Source organism: Falco rusticolus, chromosome 3, assembly GCF_015220075.1.
Source record: "Falco rusticolus isolate bFalRus1 chromosome 3, bFalRus1.pri, whole genome shotgun sequence".
Lineage (NCBI taxonomy): Eukaryota > Metazoa > Chordata > Aves > Falconiformes > Falconidae > Falco > Falco rusticolus.
The window spans coordinates 4,121,661-4,140,138 of record NC_051189.1 but is presented as its reverse complement, the minus strand read 5'-3'; the positions used below and the strand labels follow the sequence as shown (position 1 = coordinate 4,140,138).

General features: G+C 37.6%; 1 protein-coding gene across 5 annotated transcripts in view; it reads left to right on the top strand.

Annotated features, from left to right (window-relative positions):
* Positions 1-18,478, top strand: part of TRAPPC9 (trafficking protein particle complex 9) — a 508,539-nt gene that overhangs the window by 235,341 nt on the left and 254,720 nt on the right. For all 5 annotated transcript variants that reach the window (XM_037379008.1, XM_037379006.1, XM_037379007.1 and 2 more), the window contains one exon: positions 8,672-8,825. In XM_037379008.1, coding sequence (XP_037234905.1) covers positions 8,672-8,825 — 154 coding nt within the window. The remainder of the gene's footprint in view (positions 1-8,671; positions 8,826-18,478) is intronic.

Below are 18,478 nucleotides of genomic sequence, written 5' to 3'. Positions count from 1 at the left end.
GGTTTTCTTAATTAGCTTTAGTTCTTTGAAGATGGTTGTGCTGCTGCCTGGACATTAGGCAGGCACACAAACAGGGCCACGCAATCGATTGTCCGTATATAATGCGTGGTCTATCCCGCCCTAATTGACTTAGGTAGGTTAATATGGTAGGCCACTGCTCCAAAGTAAGTATTTTCCCTTTTAATGATTAAATAAAAACAAATTTCTAGCTGTAGCATTCAGATGCGAGGCTGGTGGCCCTTCGGCTTCACTGCGCTTTCCCACGGGAGCTCAAGCTCGCGGCTCACTGAGTAAGAGGGCAACTGGCAGGGCAGTTATTTGATAAGATCCAGTTGTTTCCAAATGGGAAGTTTTGGCTGAAATAACAAGGCATTTTAGAGCTGGGCTCATTTTCTGATATACTAATCAGACAAATCAGCCAACTAATGCAGCCCAGCAATATGTGGGGCAAAGTGTGCAAAGGTAAATCGATAGAAACTTGATGAGATAAAAGTGAAGGCAGTCCTTGCTCTGCATATTGCTGAAGCTGGATTCAGGGCTGCCAAGGGCTAAGGATCATTAGCAATAGAAGCAACGCCTTGGTTTATTAACTATTATTTCCTGGGCGGATGGGAAATGCTTTGAGGCTATCACATTAACATTCATTAAGGATCTAACTGCTGATGAGAAACGGTGAGACCAACGTGGGCTTTCAGGCTGCTGCACTCCTCAGTGGGAGAGCTTGTTTTCTGAAAATAGCTTGTTTCTGAGCACAGTTCTAAATACATGTTTTGGTGTTATTGGTGGAGGAAGCATTAAACAACCTTCCTATGCATACAGTGTTTTTGAGGAAAATATTCTTTAGGTGAAAATTTTGTGTGTGAAAGTGTGAGATGTGTATAATTTCTATTAATAGTGCTGAGCAGTTGACTGATATGGAACCTGTACACCTCCTCAGGTGAAGCTTACTCACTGGGAGTTAAGATTTAGGGAGCATGACTAAAGCTTCTTGTGCCCCTACTCATGTTTGTGAATGTTATTCCTGGTACTCGTTACAAAATAAGCTCTGCAGGTCAAAACTCATGGCCCATGTTGCAGCGGTGGGAGATGTTCACTATTGTACTGGTGCTTTGGTTTCTTAAACTGGTGATGTCCTGACTGTCCCCCAACTTTGCTCTTTGGCAGGCTAGTTGAAGTATGGCACCACTCACAAAACTTGCTTCTGGGACTTGAGAATCTGTAATAAAAATCTTTGTAACTATATACCAAAAGAATCAACAAGTGCAAAGTAAACATTTTAAATCTTGAATATAAGACTCTTCAAGGAACTAACCAAAGAGTGCTCTGTACAGCTATGGTGTTTTTAAGAAATCCAGAAAACGTGAAGGTCAGACGTGTGACAGAAGTATACAGGTTATACATCTAGCAAGGGAAATGGTTTGGGTAAACAGTGACTTGGAAAAGAATTTTGTTATCACGTAAATCATCTCGAGGTGAACTTCTACTGCATTGCTCTGGGAAAAGGGCAGATGTTATCTTTGCATATCTAAAAAAGGAGACAAGCAAGTAGATAGTAAATTAATAATTCACTATGAATGTAAAGTCTAGTTGTATCTTGGAGTCACAGTCCACGGTGAAATGTGTACACTTGCACACTGAGCATTCATGCATCTTACCATTTTACTCAAAAAATGTTTGAATCACTTCCTTTATGAAAAACCTGTGCTTCCTTTATAAAAAAGTTGTATATAAAGCTCTGTACCACTTCATTTCCTCTTGTGTAATCACTGAGATGGACTGCTTCATGTATGAATGATTCCTCTGTACAGGCTGTTCTGGTGTTTTGAGCAAGCTTTCGTTTTGACTAGGTCCTCTGTCTTCGCTGAAGATACCCTTTCAGGTGTGTGCACCACGTTACAGTCCTACTCCTTTAAAAGAGGAACACTGCCATCAATTGCATCATTTATTGGGGATGCTGAAGTCTTTCTCTAAAGAGAAAGTGAGTTGATGCTCCAGGTTTACCATGTGCAAGAGGCTGTGTGTGTCTTGGTGTCCCACGCAGGTCTTACCCACACCCAGCTTTACTCCACCTGTGTAGCACTGTGCCCGGGGCCAACGACAGCCAGCAGTGTTGGGACAGGGCAGAGACCATGCTGTGAAGTGATCTGGTGGTGATTCCTGACCAAAGTGCTCTTCAGCGGTGTTTCCTGGGTTGGTTTTTTTTGTGGTGTTCCAGAAGCAGAGACATGTGGTGGTTTTGTCCTGTGTCCCTCGATGCTAGGTGTGTGCAGGGTCAGAAGGATGATAAAAGGGTTGCAGCAGGTGAGTACCTGATTTCTCCGCTCAAGGCTACCTGGGAAAGATGCTCTGAACAGAACAGAGGTGCTAGTGTTATTCCACTTTTTTTTTTTTTTTTTCCTTTCTGTTTTGGGGTGGGCAATCTTTTCAATTTTTTACTGAGAAGATTGGGAGGGCTGCAACGATAACTAGGCATGACTATAATAAATTTTTGTGGGCCTTTGTTTTTATATCTGGCACAAAATTCCATGTTTTTAATTTACGTTTGTTTTGTTTTGAACTTTCTGCCATATAAAGGGAATACTGAATTATCCAAATGAGCAACTGAAGATGAATGTATATCTTTTGAAATTTATTACTCTGATTATTAATAGTCCACTGAGAGAGGGTTACCAGATACAGTATTTTTTGGATATTGGATACATTATTTTGAATAAAGACAGGATTATAATCCTTGTGTAGTTCAGCTGTGATAAATCAAGCAAAGATATTCAACTCAATCTTCAAGTAATATCATGCTTATGCTTTTCTAGATTTCCTAATGGTGTGAATGACTATTGATCATTAATCTCTTATGCCCCCTATTAGAAATTGCTGTATTTATAAAGCAGGCTATTACCAGTATTATTATTTTACATGTCTTACTTCATTAAGTAGCTAACAGTTTTGTTGCATGATGATTGCCATAGAAGTCCAAATTATTTAAATGGGCAAGTGAGGAAAGATGCAAGGTGAAGTTAATTGTTACGTCTCTTCGTTTCCAGTTTATGGTTTTCAGATTTGGAGTTAAGAATTGAAAAGCGAGATTCTCAGTGTCCATAGTATAATCTCATTTAAACAGAAGATTTATGTAGCTAACTATCTCTTAACACTGTTCCATTTTCCAATACTACATTATATACAGTGGAGCTATTCTTTCCCAGTTTAACTTCTTATTGTCTGAAATGTTGGGGATCAGATAAGTATAAGCTGTTGAATTTTACAGACCTCAGCACTATATAGTTTGACTTTTATCTCCTCTTCAATTATTTTAAATAAATAATTAAGTTCTAAATGCAAATTTTTTAATTTAATTGACCTTTCCGAGATTAATGGGAAAAATTTATCTTTTGCTTTGCATAGTTCAGATATTAAAGCAATCCTTTTTCTTTATGAAGTCAGTTTTAGGCCAGGAGGAGAGATCATTACTTATGGGTCGCTTGAACTACTTATTTTTACAGTTGTATTTTATAGTAGTGAATGAAATATAGATTGCACTTCTAAAACAGTGATATAATTAGAAGTAAACACAAGGTTAATGTTAATTTATTAAAATTACTTTCTCGTTTTCATCTAGTGATACATATGTATTCATGTCACGAAAGATTTGATTCTTGAGGATTGTCTTTGCCTATGATTTATTATATGCTGGGGTGTCACTGCCATTTTTTATATCAGCTGCAGAACTTGTATTTAGGGTGGAATTATGTGCACCTGAAAAATGATGTTATAAAAACATTATTACTGAGCTTGCACAACAGAAGAATCTGGTGAAGTTTCTTTTTTTAAAAGCAGGCTTGTCTTTATGTGGGTTTTTTTGGGGGGGGGGGGGGTGTTTCTTTTTTTTTTTTTTTTCCCCTTGTGAAGGTGAGAGCAAGAGTATCATCCTCACTTCTTTTACTGAAAGTTGAAGTCATGGACTATACAGGGAGTACTCATATAGATAAGCATTTTGCATAAGTAGTAGTAATATGGTCTGGCTCTGTGTCCCTACTGTCTACTTTCTGTGAGAAAGGAAGATGAACGGGAAGCATAATGTTGAATAGTCACCAGCTGCCTCCTTTCAACTTCATCATGGAAACAGCTTCCAGCTCATCGGTGGCTGATAGTATTTAAATAAGTAGTTGGCCATGAGGAAGAGTTTTTGGGTTCCTGTTACATTGTTTCTTCCTGAAGAGAACTGAATGACTATCTCTAGATTTTATTCTTCCAACCTATGCAGCAATATTTTATTTACTTAATGAAAGATGAAATCTAGTTATGTTAACCACATTGCTGCTTTCCTTTTAATACCATGCCTGCTTTTAAACCTGTTTTATTTGGAGACTGTCACATATTTAGTTTCACTTTATAGGTTCATCCTCTGGTAAGAGATGAGGACAGCAGAAGAGCCGAGATGCATGCCTGGGACCTGCCCACTGTCCTGCCAGGAGCAAGGGCAGGAGTTACAGCACTAAAGGCTGTAGTCCCTACGGAATTCTTCACTTAGTAATTTTGCCTGCTACTTGCCACTTCTGTGAAACTGTCAGTGTTGCTTAATTTTAACTGGCACTGCTTTAGTGAAGAGGGATGTGCAAGGCGCTGGCTCAGGAGTAGCCGTGATGCCAGTCACAGGAAGGTTTTTTCCTTGATATGAATTCCTTTCTGAGGTGCATTTTGTTGTCAAGATTAAGATTTCCATTAAAGTTGAAAATCATTTATTTAAGAAATGGTGAAATGAACTGTCCGGTGTCTTTAATAATTGTGCACTGTTACTTTAATATGACTTCAGATAACTGTTGTTGAAATATATGCTGCACCGTCAGAGGGTTTGTCATTTTTTTTTTTTTCCTGTAAGTCATCCTGACAGGTAACGTGAGATGATACCGCAAACATATCATCAGCATTGCCAATGAGCTGACCTTTTCCTCTTCGTTCACTTAATTTGTATTTGAATAATTTGCATCCCTTGTAATGATGCATGGTTGTCTGAATAGCTGTCACAACGGCTTGGGCTTGTTTTGTGACAGAACCCAGTAGTTTCAAAACACGATTGTTTCATTATTCATGAAAACTGTTGTTACTTTATTCCTCCTCCTGCACAAGCAAGGTTATCCAGAGAGAAATAAAACCTGTTTTGCATTTGCAGGATTGGCTATTTAATATTTTTACATAATGAAGTGTTTTTATACAAATATCTCATGATTTACTGAAAACTCTTTTTGTAGGAAATTTGGATAGCTACCCATGAGGCAGAGAAGGTTAAAATGAAATTCTTGTCCCTTTTCCTGGAGCAAGTATATGTTTAAACTTTTGAGGTTTAAGATCTTGGATGTTTTCCCTGCTATGTAATTACCGTGAAGGGCAACGTACTGTGTATACAGTTACCCTTACACAACGGCAGCCATCATTATCCTAGCCCTTTGTAATAAATAGAATGCCTGTTTCAATCTGAATTTTACTTCTTCCGATATAGATTCCGTAGATTCTTGTATATCACAAGCAAGGACACATCTGGGGAGAAAAGAAGCGCAGAGAACTCTTGGCAAGAAACAGGTTGTAAAGTAACTGTAGACACAAGTTGAGAAAGACTTTTACAGCTGAAATACATTTCAGTTTCATTATTTTGATGCACAGTACAGTGACAAAGTTGGGCGATGCCTTTCACTGCCTTCTGCTTCGTTTAGAATAAAGCCCATGTGATCTCTACAGATCACTTAAAAATTGAAAAAATCCTTTATTTGCTTGGTGATTGTTGCTCAAAGTCCAGCCTGTTCATTTTCACCTTCAGTCCACCTGGCTTTGGGACTCATTTGTCTGTTAATACCTCACTGGTGAAACGCATCTTTTGAGACGGGAGAAATCATTATATTAGAAGCAAAGTGAAGAAGCTGTGTTTGTGTAGCAGTACATTTTTGACTATGAGTGACTGATTTAGGTTATGGTATTTATTTTTTGTTTTGACTTTCCTGTAAAGCCTTCCCATTTACTACACGTTCCATAGGCTGAGGAATAAATACTGAAGCAACATTACTGATAAAAAATGCAGAGACAAATCTTGATATGAATATTTTTAGCACAAGAGGAAGCAGAATGCTGATGATAAAAGGCATCTATGTTTAAGAAAAAGAGCTTGGATTTAATTTTGTCATGCTTTACTTTGAGTGTAACTGTCTTGAAAAGTTTTATTTTCTCTCTCCGTGGTGCTTTCATATATTCTGCCGACAGCTGTATTCATCATATTGTTTTATGTGGTATTTTTTTCTCTGTGGTTTTCTTTACTTGGACCTCTTTCTAGCGGGTGAGCATGTTGTAGGGGAAGGCTTTGTATCTTCTCATGTGACATGAGGTGTTACTGTGCTAAATACACAGTATAAATGAAAACATGGTTGAATATTTTGAAAAATTAGTAGAGGTTCTGAGTACTAGGAGCCTTATTTACTGAAGTTTTTGATACCTTAGAGCTTAATAAAGTTATATTGAGCAGAGCTGTAAAATAAACCATTGTTAAGGGTAATCTAGACTGTATTGCTGAAGTAGATATGGATTTATTGTAGACTGTTGGGGGGGGGCGGGGAAAGTGCTTACATGCATATTAAATTTCCAGAAAAAATTACCATATTGCCAGTAATGATCCATTAACAGAAGAATGCAATCTGAATACCCCCAGTTTCATATTAAATATTGTTAGGCAGGAATGTTTTTCTAATATATCATTCACTTAGAAAAGTATGGCACAATAATTAGGTGAGAGCTGGTATCCAGGTCCATCGGGTGATAGATTCTAAATATGTTCAGCAACTAAGATAATTTCTTGTAAAACTATGACTATAGGTAACCAACTGTGAGTATTTATGTGAGAATTTAAAGAGTCCTGCGTATGTAATAGACATCAAGTACTGGGTTTGCACCTGCTGATGTACCACAGAGTAATGATGTAATCTTAGAAACAAAGGCAAAAATGATTTCGTAGCATTCCAGTTGTGCCTCTGTCTTCCACACACATTGCCCATGCAGACTGCAGCCAACTCAGCCTGCATTTCAGACTCAAATCGTACTTGAATTGCAGTAAGAATTGATGGTGTTAGTCATTCAAGCTTGATATTTTTTTTAAAAAAATCCACTCTACGGACTGCATCTAGGTGTTTTTCATTACATTATTTCGGGCTTGATTCTGGCAGTTACTGTGATACACTTTCGTAGCTCATATTTGCTTTCTTTTTTTATATGCCCAGCACTTGATGGTCTTTGCATGCAAATGAAAAACTCCTAATGATCTCTTGCTGTAGAAAACATAGCCAAAATAAAAACACCCCTTAGAGAGGAATAGATTAATTCTTCTGCCTTTTTTGATTTTTTTTAAATGTGAAGATCAGCAAAGATGCCATCTGCAAAAGAGGTAGCTTATGGAAACAGTAGTTGTGCCACCTTTGTCTCAGTGCTGTATTTCTACTTTTTAATGATGAAGGTAGTCTTGGAAAATTCCCAGTTTCTCCTCCTGAGATGTCATTTTTTGCTCCAGGTGAAGCATGATGGGCCTGTTTGAATTCATCTTTCCACAGGAAGCTTGATAAGCTCTAGATTATTCCCTGTTCTTGTACTTGCCGTGTATTTTCTGCCCATTCCTTTTAGGGTCAAGATTCTCTGAAATTAATGCTAATTATAGAAAATCATTTCTGTCTGGGGGGATTTCAAAGCCCTTTCTCGTTGACTTTTGTTACTACTGTTTTCCTGTTGGCAACATTTATAGAATACGTTTTGCTCTTTAATGTAGTAATATATAAAGGAATAATAGTAATCCCCTGTTTTATTTAAATGCCCTTACCATACTTCTTTTTAGAATGTAGTTGTGTTTCATGAACAATTTCCAAACCTGTTGCTTGGTCTTTGGTTTTCCTTAAGTGCGAAGTCATCTCAAGAGCAATATATTTTTATTCTTCACTAATTATTTTTTTATTTTAGACAATTCAGGAAATTAAAGCTGTTTTGGCAGCGCAGTATATTAGATCTGCTATAACCACATTTCATGTGATGTGAGCTGGTCTAAATTCCCTTTTGTATTAGATTAGTGATTCTAGTTTAACATTTAAGTATTTAGTATGCATTATAGCATAATGTATTTAATTTAATTTGCTTTTATGCCTCACCGTACATTTAATAAAGCAAATTTAACCATTTACTACCAATAAATTATACTATGATACTGAAATTAGTATTGTCGGTAATTCGTGAAGATACATTAAGCAAAATGGAAGTATCTTCTTAAAGAAAAAGACAAGGGCCACATTTAGGCCCAGGTACTGTGGTTGTTTTGTCTTTCCTTCCTGAGGTTTGTAAGGACAATTTTAAAGGAAAATTTAGGAAGCTGGCTTGTAAAACCAGTGAAGTGCACAATGGCTTTCTAAGTGTGTTACTGTTAGCTTCAGCAGACATTTTTGTATATAAAATTTTATTTCACTAGTGTATAGGTTGGGATTAATAAACTGCTTAAATGGCTTCTATATCATTAGTATACAGACTAGATGTCACTGAGACAAATATACTAACATTGTAGTGCTTGGTTTCAAGTGGTCTGCATTTTCTGCGGAAGTAGTATCTGTAAAATTGTTATAGTAAAAATCCTGGGATTTTTCTCTTTCTTTTCCCTTTGCTACAGTATGGCTATCCAAGTTGACAAGTTCAGTTTTGAGAGCTTCCCAGAATCCCCTACTGATGGGACACAGTTTGCGAATGCAAAGCAGCTGGAAGAAGAAAGGCAACAAGCAAGAGGTCTGGAGATTAACAGCAAGCTGGATATTTGCTGGAAAATTATATCCTTTCATATAAATACTTGCTTTAAAAATATATAAATAGATGCCCCGTGGCACATTTTATTTTATAATTCAACTCACTGTATAGCAGTGCTACTGAAAATCAAAGTAATTAGAACTATAAAGCTTATCATAATTATAGACTGTTTAAGGTTAATTGTGCTGTATATTATTTAGATGATGCTTTGGGTCTTACTATAACGGCTTTTTCTGAGTCATTGAGCCTGCCACAAACCCTGCGTGTTTTTCTGAACTTTTAGGGAACTGAGGAAGTATAGTTAGGATTGATGAGTAGTAGTTTTATAGGGTCAGTTTTTTCTGTTCTCCCCTACTCCAAGTAACTGAACCATGAAGAAATACACAAAGCTGGATTTAGAGAGTTATCATATATTTAGTTGAATTTGAGCAAATCAGAATTTATTAGAATAATTTTTTCCAAGTCCTCTTTACAGATTTAGTAATGTATCTAATCTTAGGTAGCCTTTTTAAGGCTTAGAAAGGACTTGTGTGATGACTTAGCCATTCAAAACATAAAATCCCCATAATCATTCTAAATGTAGTAAAATATCGCCTTACAATTATTAATAAAGAAATACATTCGATTTGGAGGTAAAACAAACCAATGGTGTTGCTGTAAATTTTGTGATTTTCACAAAAAAATCTTGTGCTTGGCTTGTCAAAAATGTACTTTTTCATTATTTTAATCAGGGCCATGTTCTGTGCAGCCAACAGCACCCCAAGCCATGTCTTGATACTCAGCATCTTCCAGGAGATTTATACTTTTCACTCAGATCATCCACAAATTTGCATGCTAGTGGGTGGCAGGAAATGAGAGGAGTGGCAATCAAATCATGATTTATCTTTTTGTGCTTCTAATTGTACTTTTATCTTGTGATCTGAAATGATTTTGCCTTACTGATTTCTAAATGAGCTGCACACGATTTGTCAAAGGCAAGACTTGAGACATAAATGAGATTATGCCTGGTTCTGTCTAGGCTCCCTAAGTAACATTTCAGAAAGAGTTCCATTTATGAAAAAGTGTCAATATTTAACCAGAACTGACTGAGAAAATTTCTGTGTTATGGAAAGATATAAATATTCTTCAATAGCATAGTTGAATTCTTATACTGGAATTGAATTCACAGTTGTAATAATTTTGTCAGGGTGTAAAAATACATGCTCATTAATTTCTGTTGCTGAGCAACACTGTTTACATCCATTCTGTGTTCTATATTTAAACCTAATTTTGATACCAAATCTATCGTGGCTGACATTAAGTCAGTACCTTGGAAAACTAACAGAACAATTAATGAAATCTCTGTGTTAAATTCAGTCCAAGCATTAGTTTCTCTGTTTTTAAGGTTTGTTACGAATGTTATCTCTGTTCCTAGAACTAAAACTATTCTAATGAAAGCCAACAAGTTGCACATGTGCTTAAAAATTCTTGAAGAAACATGTACATTGCTGTCCAGATTTCGTATCTCGACTAGAGTCAGTCTTTCTCATGCTTTTATTTCTTACAGCAATGTTGAGATGTGAATGATTAAAAAAAAATAATAATTCTCCTCTCACTTCCGTGAAGTTTGAGAAATGTTGTTTCTGAGGCATCTGTCCTTCCGCCAGAGTAGTCGTGACACTGGCCAGCAGAGTTTTTCAGCCACACTGATGGACAGACACACGGAGAAATGGATGGAGAGCATGGAGAGCATAACTGCAGAAGCTTTGTTTTCCTTCAGAAGCCAGCCTAAATGCAGCCAAGATATAAAAAGTATTTGCAGAAATACATATAGTTGCTTTTATTTCTTACTAGAGAAGACATTTTTGCAAAAGTCCTTTGAATGGTAAGACCGAGTGATCTTTTTGGTGTGTACCATCTTTGAACAACTTTGAACTACCCTTTCTCTGCTAAGTATATGCATGAGAAGAGTAATGTCTATTTTAAAGACCACTGCTCAGACTATTTTACTGTAAGTAATCTTAGATTGTTTACAAGGGAAGGACTATATGATTTAGCTTACAGTTCCTTGAATTCTTGCTGTATTGGTGGATACCATATAAAACCGTCACATAAACAAAGGCTTCAAATTTTAGTTGAAGTGGATTATGTTGACTGTAATGAGAAGTTAGTTATACAGAACTCCCATTAGGTCCAAAAATATTTTACAAAGTATGAGGATTTCAGGCTGTATCTGTGTGTCTTGAGGAGCACCAGAAGTATTTACCAGTATGGAAAATCTATTTTCTACTGGTTTATCCATTGAAATATTCAGGGTTTCAAGTGATGAGATTTTCAGTGCTTCATGTGTGAAAATACTGTAAAGCTTGGTCGATTTTAATACACTTTTGGGGGGCTGAAGGCAGAAGGTAAAGACAAAGCAGCGTATTATTCAAATCAACCTTTTGTACATTTTTGATAGAATTAAAATTATTAGGAAAATAGACATGAGAAAGCTTACTGCCATGTCCTTTAAATTAAGAAAAATTCTAGAGTAATGTGATTTACTGTATCTTTGAGATAATAGCTGTATTGAGATAATTTAAATTAAGAACATGCTGTCTTGTTTTTTAGCATCTGTTAGGTGGCATCTGGTATCAGCTTAACAACTGGCGTTTTTTTAACACAGAATTTGAACAGACGGAGCATATGTAGTATTAAGGTGGCTAATATTTTAAAATTGTGCTGCTCTTCATATTTTCTAAATATTTTTATAATTACTTGTATTTTCTTTAGGGACTTCCTGTGCATTCTGACTTGCGAATCAAGGCATCCGTACTAAGTGTCCTTTGAAGTTCCTAAAGTGCTGTGTGTCTTGCTGAGTGCTCTAAGATTTCAATCTTTTTACTGATCCTTTGTACCAGAGTTCTTCAAAATCTTGAGTTAAAAACATTATGTTCCTAATGTGGAACATGAAGGGCAGGTTAAACTTCTTCTTTGTGGTCCTTACACTGTGTTAGACCCACCATAGACTATTACTCTTCAGACTATTCCATTTATTTGTGCCATCTACGTTTTAACTTCAGAAATCCAAATACGTTGAACATCATTTCAGAGAATTTGGTCACATGAAGATCATCGTCATTTTTAGAAGAATAAACAAAGATTTATCAATGTTCAGATGGTGGAGGGGGTTCTTGATAGGAATCACAGAAAGGTTTGGCTAGGGATAACATCAAGAAATTATTTATGTTTCAGTTTTATATCTATTTTTGTTTGTCATACCTCTTGCTGCTGCTTAATGAACAGTCTTTCCCTGTCCTCTACCTCTGGGTGCCTCTTGTCACCTCTCTGATGAAGTGCCAGCAATTTACTAGTTTAGCGAGTTTAGCTTTAAACTTGGTACCTTGCAGGATGGGCCCCAAAGCCTGTAGAGCAGTCCAAGAAGGCGGAAGCATGGACAGGACACAGCAGTGGCTTAGGTTCATCGATTCTGCCCTGAGATGTGATCTGGGCCTGTGTCACATGCTTACACCTGAACTTGCCAAAGCATGTGGAGGAGGAGTTAGAGGTCAGTGTGCAGTTTCAGAGCTCTGGTGTCATCAGGATTTCAGAGACAGTGGGTAATTTGTGTGAACAGGGTACACTAATGGGTGGCTAGGGGTTATTTAGAAGGTTGGGCAGAGATGATGATGAGGGGTTGTTGTGTTCTGTGTAAAGGATGGCTGAAGTGCACAGGGAATTGTTAGGAAATGAGGGATGGGCCAATAGAAAGCTTTTGGATCAAGGACAGAGGAGTCCCACGGTGATGTGGTACACATTTGTGACAGACCACACAATCAAGAAGCGAAGCTGGGTGAACTCTTCCTTTAACAACTGGGAGAAGTCTTCCACTTGTGGGTTAGGAGGTGTCTGGAGTACTTTGAGGACACTTTTTGTGTACAAGTGTATGGCTTGATTTGGCACGTGCTGTGCAGGATCTGCTATTTGAAAATAATGAAGATCCAGTTGGAAAGGTAAAGTTTGATGGCAGTCTTGGCTACAGTTGCCTTGAAATGGTGGAGTTCAGTATCCCTAGGGAAGCGAGGAAGGCAAGTAGCAGAATAATGACTGGACTTTAGGAGAGGAGACTTTGGGGAACTGGTAGGCAGGATTGCATAGGAGGCTGCCCTTGGGCCTAAGAGAGCTGATGGACCTCCAGGGGAACCTTCTCAAAGCCCAAGAGTTGCAGCAGTCAGCAAAGTACATCTGACGCTTCAGTCAAGGCACATCATGAGGTGACTGCAGCACGTTGCACAGGTAAATTCTGGTTAGGTACTAGGAAAAATCCCTTTCGCAATGAGGGTGTTCAAATAGTGGAACAGCTTGTCCAAAAGTGCTGTAAAATTAACGTCTTTGAAGATATTGAAAACTTCTGGACAAGGCCTTGAACAACCTGATGCAATTTCATTATTTTCCATGCTTTGAGCACAGGGTTGGCCACTGACTCTGGAATTGCCCTTCAGTATAAATTATTCTGTGATTTGTGCAGCCATGCAGAAGGTTGGGTCAGAGAATGACTGTTGAAAACTAAACTCTTTTTCCTTCTCCTTTCTCCTGCTTTCCCCAAGTTTGATTGCAGCCAGAGAGAATTTCTAATGTACTGTGACAGAACTGCTATTCCAGTGAAATGAGACTAACATTTTGGAGTAATTTGCTTGAAAATATTCTAAACCCGGCCCTAACAGCCTTTAAAAAATAAGACTTCCAGTGCCACCTTAAATATCATGTTACTTTTTTAACTCTTCTAATAGTTAAACTTTGTTTTCTTACTTCAACAATAATTTCTGTGATTTATATGAAACCTGTCTTATTTGCAATGTTTTCTTACATTTTGGAAATTCTATACTTTGTGCCCCTTCAGTTTTTTTCTTTTCTATATTTAAACCTCAGTGCCAACATTTTTTCAAAGCACATTTTCTTTCAGTCATATTGCTGATACTGTTCTGCAGTATACCTATTTTTTCTTGATATGTGGAACCCAAAGCTGGAAGCAATACTTCAGGTGAGGTTTCTCATAGAATAAAAACTATACCTTCCGTGTTTCAGGTATGGTGCTTGCTCTGAGAACTGTTTTTGACTTCTTTTGTCAGTGTCCGGTGTCTGATTGATTATTTTTTTTTGCATGTGGTCCAGCATCACTGACTGAATAATTATTCACAACTTCATTTGTTGATTTGTTGATACCTTACAGGGTGATCCTTAGAACTTTTCTTCATTGAATTTCATCTAAGTGATCTTCATAAGTTCCACTCATTTATTAAGTTTGTGAACACTGACATTTTTTCCAAATACATAAATTTTATGAATGTTTTTGTGTCTCATCATCTAAGTAGCCAATCAGAATTTTGAAATTATTATCTATCAGACAAAAGCTTGAGTCATCTCATTTGATGTGCTGTCTGGGCTTGACAGCAAACCACTGATAACTGTTATTGAAATTTACTTTTCTGTTTGTCTATTCAGCTTTTGATGACTTCATCTTGATCATAATTATGAATCTTTGCTCTTGAGAATATTGGGTGTTGTGGAACTTTTGTACTTCAGTAAAGGTTTCCTTAGAAATGCTTTAGCTGGATGGAGCTTTACATTTTGGTGCAGCTTCTTAGCATCAACAATTGTTTGCAAAAGTAACTATTATTTAAGTACCTCAGTAATTGCATGTACTTAGTTTTAATATTGAAGTACCACAATACAAATAAGCAGAAAGCTTATAATATGACTAAGGCTACTGCTATACATAAACTGTGAACATTAATAATTTATATTTGTTTCACATTAGTGTAATTTTTATTTATAAACATTTGCTAATTTGTTTATGATTGTGTACACACTTCCACCTGTATTTGCAAAGGAACTGAGAAATATGTTATTGAAAATAAATCTTTTTAGAAGGATGCAAGATGTGGAATGCTGCAGAGAGTAAAAACAGAAGTAACTTTAAGATAGAAACCATTTTTAAAAATCGTAATTTTTTTATTTTTTTAAATTTTTTTAGCAGTACATGCTGTGTTATAATTGTGGGTACCCAGCTCCACGTTAGACAGTCAAGATAGTATAAAAGACCAACCTTTTCCTTGGGGAGATAACTAGTTCATCTGACTGTCATTCAGGTTTTCAGTATGGAACAGTTTGTATCATATGCAATCTGTTCCTAAAGAAACATGAAATAAAGGTGTCTACTGTGAAAAATTAGGGTGGGGTTTTTTTTCCCTTTAAACAGCATCTGATGGTTGTGTGTTTGTTGGCTTTGAGGCCCCCAGTGAAACTCATGTAATTGTGCAATTGAAAATGTCTTAACTGCCAAATGTGAACAGTTGCACTGGAAACTGGAAGTCAAGTGTTTCAGTTCTGGCTGTTGCATGTGGTGTTAACAACAAAGATTTTACTGTTAGACATGGGACCTGAGTCAACAAAGGCATTTAACAATTTGACTCCTATGAAAGAGCAGATTTGTAATTACAGTGAGATTTCAGCAAAATGTTTGGAGGTCTGGATAAGTAGATAGATTGCATAAGGTCAAACTTAACTTTGTCAGTCTGAACTACTGTCCATTAATCTGTGTAGTTTTTTTTCAATGAATTTTAAATTCTGGATCTTGCACTTGTCTTTTAACAGGTTCGACTTTGAGGTAAGAATGAAAGGGTATGTTGGCAACCCCTGTTCCAACTGCTTTGCTTTCATTGACTTTTAAAGGCTTGCCTTAGAAAAGAGGCAAACTCTTTAGTTAGGCTTTTCTCTCTTTTTCTCTGACATTTTATTACTGCATAGTTTGGTTGCTTTTCATCTCCAAGGTGATAAGTTTGCCAGAATGTTCGGTTTGTATTTGCACTGTAATGAGCAATTTTATCTAATGGCCTGATACAGAGTCAGGAGACAGAGGTCAATGATATAAAATGCTACGAGTGTATGAGGAATGGTTAGACCATAGCAACTATACTGAGTTTCTCTGTGAACTTCAGTGATTTTTGTCTTTGAGTCTGTTTGGCAGCAGAGCTTAAGCAGGACTAGATGCTTAGTAAACTCTGTGAGCAAGATTTTGGGTACTTGTTAAAAAAGTATGTATTTGGGTGTTTTTTTTTTGGCAAGGTAAAGCATCTTTTCTGAATCAGTTTTTGCCATTTGGGCATTTACCTTATGCCTCAGTCTATTTTGCCATACCTATGGGGCAGCCTGAATACTGCACTGAATGCCACTGGCACTGCCAGGTCTTCCTGTGGAGTAACCTGAAGATAGCAAGGTTGCATTGATTGTAGAATAATTTAGGTAGGAAGGAACATCTTCAGGTGTGTTATAACACCCTGTCCTGCAACTTGTGTCCATTGCCCTGTTTGTATTACTGTGCTCCTCTGCGAAAAGCGTGGCTCCGTCTTCTCTGTACCCTCCCACTATAACAGCAATAAAATTTCTCCTTGTCTTCTTTCCTTCTAAAGACCAAACAAACCTGTTCTCTCAACTTATTTTAATACATTATGGGCTCCAGCTCTCTAATTGTCTTGGTAACCCTCCAGGGCATTTTATCCTGTATTTCAGTGTCTTGAACTGGGGAAGTAAAACTGGGCACAGGATTTAAGAACAGTAGGTATGTGATTTTTTTTTTTAATTAGTTGAGGTATAGCTAAGCATACTATTTGCACACAATCGAAGAAGCAGTTGGTCTATAGCTGTGTTGCACTTGAAATTTCAATATGTGGTTTTCTTGTGAATCACAGAATTGTTTAGGTTGGAAAAGGCCCTTAAAATCATCACCACTAACCCAGCACTGCCAAGTCCACCACTAAACCATGTCCCTAAGCACCACATCTACACATCTTTTAAATACCTCCAGGGATGGTGACTCCACCACCTCCCTGGGCAGCCTGTTCCAAGGCTTGACAACCCTTTCAGGGAAGAAATTCTTTCTAATACCCAATCTAAACCTCCCCTGGCACAACTTGAGGCTGTTTCCTCTTGTTCTGTCACTTGTTACCTGGGAAGAGAGACCGACACTTACCTTGCTATGGCTCCTATCAGGTAGTTGTAGAGAGTGATAAGGTCTCGCCTGCATATCCTCTTCTCCAGGCTGAAGAACCTCAGTTCCCTCAACTGCTCCTCATGAGACTTGTTCTCTGGACCCTTCATGAGCTTTGTTGCCCTTCTTTGGACGTGCTTCAGCACCTCTACATCCCTGTCGTACGGACTGAACACAGGCTTCAAGATGCAGCCTCACCAGTGCCGAGTACAGGGGGACAATCGCTTCTCTAGTCCTGCTGGCTGTGCTATTCGTGATACAGGCCAGGTTGCCATTGGCCTTCTTGGCCACCTGGGCACACTGCCGGCTCACATGCCAGCTGTAGACCAACACCCCTGGGTCCTTTTTCTTCCTGCAGCTTTCCAGACACACTCCCAAGCCTGTAGCACTGCATGGTGGTGTTGTGACCCAAGTGCAGGACCCAGCACTGAGCTGACCCTCATACAATTGGCCTTGGCCCATTGGTCCAGCACGTCCAGATCCTTCTGTAGATCCATGTGAATACCTGGGTATGCTTTGATAGCATTTACCAGTGATAAAATATGGAGAATCACCTATTTTATAGTCAGTTTAAAATGTATCAGAGACGTTAAGCTTTCCATGGAGTTTTAAGCAGTAAAAATTTGTAATATTCCAGGCACCACTGTGAGCCAATTGTAAGTAAATTACAGTTAAGTTAGTTTAACTTTAATGGCAGCCACTCTATTTTAAATACTGCCTTTTTATTAGTGTTTTTTCTCACTTATATTCCTTACATTGAAGATGTGTTAACATAATTATTTATCTGCTCTTTCTATGAGGTAATCCAAATTATGTATTCTCTGTCCTATAGTTTGGTTTATGGTAATTATTCTGTTGTGCTGGTATCCTGGGTCTTGTTTTTCAGCAGCAATGTTTTCCTGAGGTGATACTCTGATGCCTTCAATTTTCCAAAGAGGTGCTTTTCTTTAATGGTGTTTACAGCTTCCAGACTCTTTGGGGTTTGTGAATTCCTCATCTGTAGTCCTTTTAGGGGAGGAAAAAAAAAAAAAAAAAAGAAAGGCTGCTATTTAAGACATTTTTCAGGGCATAATGAGAATATTAAAAAAAGAAAAATGGGGAGAATGCTATACAATGCATCCATTTTCTTCTTCTGTCATCTCCTTGAGCTGTTGAGTCTCAATCAATAATTGTTAGATCTCGTTTTGATCTGATGTTTCAAGACTTTTCTTTTATATCTTGTGGAGAACCTGTAAAATTGTCCTGTGGTAGAAATTAGTTATCTGCAGTACTTGTTGATTTTCTTTTAAATGACACAGATGAGAACATACTTTTATCAGTCAGATTCTGTGCCTCTCTTTCCAGAGTTTTGCAGAAGAAGGCACTTTTAGGAGCACTTTATAAAAGCTCAGATATTCTTCTAGTCCTTTAAATCTATTTTGGAGGAACATGGTTCCGGTACTTTTGGAGTTGTTGGTTCAAACTTTGATCAGTCTTGCTAAGAGCTTAGCCCTTAATTATGGTGGGACATCACTTCACCTATGGTTGTGTCATTTGAAGCTTACAAAGTTGGAAAAGGAGTGTTTTCAAGTCTCGGAGAGGATCCTGTCTCTCGACTTCTGTTTCTGTATGATGCTCTCGTTCTGGGGAAGCATGAGCCAAGCTGTAAAGACGATAGAAGTTTTGCCA